Source organism: Thunnus albacares, chromosome 2 (assembly GCF_914725855.1).
Source record: "Thunnus albacares chromosome 2, fThuAlb1.1, whole genome shotgun sequence".
NCBI lineage: Eukaryota > Metazoa > Chordata > Actinopteri > Scombriformes > Scombridae > Thunnus > Thunnus albacares.
Genome location: NC_058107.1, coordinates 13878288 through 13884287, shown reverse-complemented (window position 1 = coordinate 13884287; position 6000 = coordinate 13878288). Strand labels below are relative to the sequence as shown.

General features: G+C 40.4%; 1 protein-coding gene across 8 annotated transcripts in view; it reads left to right on the top strand.

Moving 5' to 3' along the window:
- The first annotated feature begins 280 nt into the window (after positions 1-280).
- The window catches only part of pbx3b (pre-B-cell leukemia homeobox 3b), a 58624-nt gene continuing 52904 nt past the window's right edge, over positions 281-6000 (top strand). For 4 of the 8 annotated variants that reach the window (XM_044366825.1, XM_044366814.1, XM_044366840.1 and 1 more), the window contains exons 1-2: positions 281-1743; positions 2378-2451. In XM_044366825.1, coding sequence (XP_044222760.1) covers positions 1496-1743; positions 2378-2451 — 322 coding nt within the window. In that variant the 5' untranslated portion in view covers positions 281-1495. The remainder of the gene's footprint in view (positions 1744-2377; positions 2452-6000) is intronic. The other 4 variants (XM_044366806.1, XM_044366790.1, XM_044366798.1 and 1 more) reach the window with 1 other exon arrangement.

Below are 6000 nucleotides of genomic sequence, written 5' to 3'. Positions count from 1 at the left end.
CAACAACTTGTCTGCTGCCATAGCAACTGCGGAGGAGCACCGGGCAGCGCCGCCTGCTTGTGCAATGGATGTCACTCGTGGCAACGACCAATCAGAAGTTCCCATCCTTTTGTACGAGCAGTGTGAAGATGGAGGGATGGAGTGGGTGGGCTTTCAGCATCATGCATCTGCCAGTAATAGGACACACGGATCGTCAGTCTTAGTCATTCTGGTCGGGGATTGGTCGAGGAGCTTCACTTTCCAATAATATAGTCTACTGCTTGCCTGGCTTGAACCAAGGCTTACAAGGGACTATGCAGTTCTACATCAAACTGTATAAAACTCTCATTATGCATTTGCCTGTGTTGTTGCAGGGGTAAATCTTTATTATTGGTAGAGAATATGCACATAGCTGCACGTGCACGCGTGAGGAAACGAGGATACCCTGCTGCCGCCGCTGCAAGAAAAAGAGAGGGGACTCTGCCGTGCTTTCATCATTATAATCACCATCCTAAGTATTAGCTCTAACATTTTGTTTTTCGGTGTTCAGGCGAGAAGTGACAAGAATATAGACCCCTCCTCTGCAGGGCGGAGCGTGCATTTTCATTTCGTATTTGTATTTTTTTTTTTTTTTTTTACTCCTGTTCCCTGCTCTGACACGTCTGCACTGAGTGAGTGGCATTGGCACACTGTCAATCGCTCACTACCGCTGCCATCAAACAACATAAAACACACACAGGCAGAGGCTGGAGCTCATAAATTTCGGCAGGGCAAGATATTTTTTGCGCATCGCCTTTATACAGCGTTGTATCCTAATTAATTTCTTCTCGTTGTTGCTTTTTTTCTAAACAGAAATCTCCCAACTTTTTGTACATTTCATATTTTTTATAGTCACATTTGGACACCTATGCCGCAGATTGTGTATTTTTTTTTTAAATAGGCCTATTGCCAGTTGTCGCGGGAATCATTTCTGCACATTTATAGTTGGCAACCTGCAAGCCTAAGATTTTTTTTTTTATTATTTGTTTACACGTTTTCACATTGGATATTTTGTTGGCGGTGCTTCACGCGGAGGATTTGGACATTTTTTTTGAGAGGGAATGCGCCGGGAATCCCATGAAGAGCGCTAATAAATGAGAGATCACCAAGGAGCGTTTCTGTCTACAACCTACCACCCGTCAAATCCCAGAGAAAAGACAGATTGGCATGAGGATTCCTGCTGGATACGATGGACAACGACCGTCAATTTTGACAAAGAAGTTTTAAGAAAAAGATAAAGATTTATGCATTTTTCTACAAACACAGTCACGCGTTTTGGCACTTTGGACCGCGCGTAAAAAAGCGAGAGGACAGCGACAACTTGGACACCAGATTTACGCTAAAACATCACTATAGTCTTCTTTAAATAACAAAAAACAAAAACAAAACAAACAAACGTGTGTGCTCTATATCGCTGAAGAATCCCAAAGCCGTACATCCCCCTAATCTGCGGCACATGCTCTAGCCGATTTCGTATATGAGTTTTTCAATTTGTGTGGCTCAGTGCACAGACTCTTTAGCGGCTACTATGGACGATCAAGCCCGGATCATGCAGTCGATCGGCGGTGTCAGTCTGGCTGGCCACTCGGTACAAGGAGGCATGGCACTGCCGCCTCCACATGGACACGATGGGACAGACGGAGACGGAAGAAAACAAGACATTGGTGACATTCTTCATCAAATAATGACCATTACTGATCAAAGTCTGGACGAGGCGCAAGCAAAGTTGGTTGATTTATATGTTTTATTAACTTCGCCCCCCACTCCTCCACCTCACCCCCCCACCACCACCCCCCCACCAAAACGCTGAACGCATCATTATTGAGATGTGGCCCGCTTAACTTCACTTCACCATGCATAACAATAGGCTGGGGTGCCTTTAATGATAATCTGACACACAGGTGCATTTACTGCCTCGCAAAGCTCTAACACATGAGAAAGTTGTTACTGAGGGAACAAAGGCTCTTAATTTAAACTATGGCAACGTGAATCTGAGTGAGCTTGTGTTGTTCAAAAAGTTTGTGTGCACACATGGCCTATAGTAACATATCAGCAAAACTACAACTGATGCTGGAAAAATGAAATTAATCTCAGTCAGTTAATTATATGAATTAATTGTCATTGGGCATTATATTTATAATGGAGCATTATTATTAGTCTAATCTAATTAAAAGTTACTGTTATTTCTTTTTTTTTTTTACTGAGCAAATACTAAACCATATATAGTAGCAAATGATAACTTTATTGGGTTGGAACATTGCAAGACATAAGGAAGTGATAATTAATCCTCTTGTAAATGTCTGACATGTGATTTATCAGTGAACTTATTTCAGTATTATCTTGTCTTATACTGAAACAGGAAACATGGACTGAACTGTCACAGAATGAAACCAGCACTCTTCAGCGTTCTCTGTGAAATCAAAGAAAAGACAGGTAAGATCCTTGTGGAATGTGTTCAAAAAAATTATTCATATACCCAAAGAAAAAAAAAAAAAATTGGAACCTCAGCACAATCAGCCAAGTTTTACCTCCTAGTGATCCGGTGGCAGCCTGCATCCAGGTTACAGGGGACCTCTGCCCAATTTAATCAATCAATGCTTTAAATATGATTCTGTGCCACACAGAAACCGTCCTGTTGTCACAGCATGCAGAGGTAGATTTTTGTGCCCTGAAGTTGCTCATGTTTCTTCAGGAGCATCTTTTCCAGCACTGGTTGCTTGGATTTAAACACAAAGTGTGCTCCAGCTTTCACCCTCACTACCCTGGCACTAAACAGGACGGGGGAATCCCGTAGCATATGCTCTAATAACTGAGATCACACTGAATTCATGCTTTATAACGAAAAAACACAATTTTCAACATATGAGGAAAACAACACTCTCAATCAGTTATTGAATTGCAATTACATGCAGACTCCTTTCCTATAAATATGGACAGTGAATTCTGGTAAAATGCAAATTGCTTATATCTAAAATTATTGATAAATCTGAACTTTGAAAAAAGAAGGGGGGAAAAGTTGCATATTGTGCTCTTTGTGAGCATCAAGTGTGCAGATTTCTAAGACAACTTCCAGTGTGTGTGCGTGCATATACACAAATATATAAGAGACAGATGTAATTATAGTTAATGTTTTTCTCATAACTTTTCTTATAACTCAAACTCTGCTATACTATATTTTAGAAAGGTCACCACTGTGCAGACAGATTGCACTTTTGAACCTCTGCTCTTTATTTTTCCACAATACTTATATGATGTATAATAGACTTAAATTTCTTAAATGCAGACATACTCTTTTTAAGGATAAACTATTCTCATAGGCAGTATTTTGTAATATTAATTTAGCATTTTTTCATGCGATTGCTCTGCTCCTGCGAGAAACAAAGTCCAAATAAACAGATACTTGAAATATTCAAACTATTGCACATCACTATTTATTTTCCCAGATTATATGTGTATTTCTCAGGCAAAGAAAAAAAAAAATAGAACAGGAAAAAAACAATGCTGTAGGATTTAGTGTAATTTAGCAAACCTGATGCCTTGTCAGATTTGTGACCTTTGTGCGGTTTATGAGGAAATTGGCTTGGGGGAGATCATAAAACTTTATGAACTTCCCCAGCGCAGGTGGCGTCCACAGGGGCTGGCAGAGGGTCCACAGTCTAGCCGAGATGCTCTGCTGTGTGAATGCCTGTTGAGTTTAGACAATGCAAGACACAGAGCAAGAAAAACAAAGGATGTAAATCACACAGTATGTTAGATTTTATTTCGCAAGCAATCATTGATTTAACGTTGAAGTGTTTTTTTTTTCAATATAGGAGCATCAGTGCATCTGTGAAACTTAGACCTTAGTGAAAAAATGACTAGATAAGGTTTTTTTTATTTTCAAACTTACCCCTACATTACTTACCCCTACATTTAAAGCATTTCACTCTGTGATTCATCAAAATCAGACTATTTACCGATTTGTTTGTCGAAACTTGTGTGATGAGGTCTGGTAGGAAAGTGTCTGCTGTAAAACACGCTCTAAACTTTAAATCAGCTGCTCAAAGTAGAATTAAAAAGTAGACGAAAATGATGAAAACTTAAGATAAATACATGTAGATGTGTGTGTGTTCATGGTGGTGTGCGTGCAGAGTGTATGTGTCTGGGAATGAAAGAGACGAGACAGAGGAGGAGAGTGAGAAAGAGCTGGTGTGGTGTGTGTGTGTGTGTGTGTGTGTGCATGGTTAACCTGTGGTTTAGAGTCACAGCCTCCCCCTCTTAGCCATTGACAGAGCTCAGCTGGTCTGGTGGCCTTGTTGACCGGTCTGTTTTTCCAGCACACAGTGAGCCTTTCACTGGCTCCTGTAGCATCGTTAGCCCTTTCATGTCCGTTCAGATGGCACAGGGCTGGCTGTCTTAGTCATGGGATCCAGCATTGGCTGAAAACGACTTTTAATAATAAATCTGAAAGCGGTCCAATAATCATCAGTGTAATTACTGCGTGCATGTATCATGTTATCAGGACGCATTGTCTAGTGTGTACATGGATTGTGTGCACAGGCTTCGAAGCTTTAAAAGTGTTACTACAAAGTTTCTGTTGAAAGAAGTGTTCTAGTGTTATATCAGAGATCAGAGGTGAGATAAAATCAAAGTGGTGACAATGATCTCAATGTTGCTTTCTTTATTTTTTTTTAGAAAGGAGATGTGAAGAAGTGCATTTTCTAGTAATGGTGAGATATTTTGAAGACTTTTCAGGGTGTTTAGAAGTTTCTGGCACCCTTCTAACTGTTATTGTAGAGCTACAGCATATTTCTGCATTGCTAATGCCCTAGAAGTATTAATTCACTTTGATATGCTAATTAGAGAGCATTATGCAAGAAATGAGATTAAGTGGCAGCATGAAGTCATTTGCCTGTCACTAAATTGAGTGTTTTTAGCAGGAGGGTTTTTTTTCCCCAAATTTTCTTGGTTTTGCATTTAGATAAGCTAAATGTGAGATTCAGTTGGCAAGTGGTGTTCTTTGTCCTTCAGATGTGATGTGTTTTTCTTTTGCTACATACTTAAAAAAAAATGGCAATTAATTATTCACAATCATTTTTTCTTGCTGTTTCAGGACAAAGGACACATTCATGTTGTACCTTTTTCCCTTAGGCTGTATGAGAAGACAATGAATGCATTCAGTGAAAATTGCCCACGATTCAGATGAGTTTTGCAGTTATTCCTCTGTGCTGGGTTTGTTTTATCCTGCTGGCTACTCCCCTTGTCTTGCTCTCATGCTTTGGAAGAGAGGCTCACAGCAGCAGCAGCGGGAGCGGCAAGAATAACAAAGGTGAAAGATTACCTCCATATGGTATTTCTGACCAGGAAAAGAGAGGTTCTGTAGCAAGACTCCTCTTTGATGTGAGGTTTAATCAATAGAAAGAGATTACAGAAAACTATTACAGGCTAAATCACGGAGTGCCACAGAGAGGCTAAGCCCTCTCCACAGCTCTCTCAGCTGCATAGCGCTTCTTTTGGCTGCGTATTGACTTGTTGTTTTCCTGACCTTTGACTCATCAGGTTCAGAAACGGGGGGTCTGAAGAGGTAGGAGAGAGACAGAGAGAGAGAGAGAGAGAGAGAGAGTGGCACATTCAGGCTGATAAATGCTCGATCCACTGTTTAAAGCAGTGGATTAGGGAGGGACTACACTCACGGTCCGAGCCAATGTCGACATTCTGTTGCACATGTTTGATTTGCCTTCTGTAAACCGCTAAACATGCTTTCACATATGTTTATTGGCTCGTCCACGCTATATGTAACGTTCAGCTAGGAAGACTGTGTTAACTAAATGCAGTTCAGGATGAGCCTGTAATTAACCACATGCAAGGCTGACTAAAAGCATTACCTGGAGTAAATAGAGTTAGGACTGAGGAGGTAAGCATTTCTGAAATCTACAGGGAACATTAATTTCAATGTTCCCTGACAAAGTTAATGAGCCTTCTCATTCCAATTGGGTTATTATT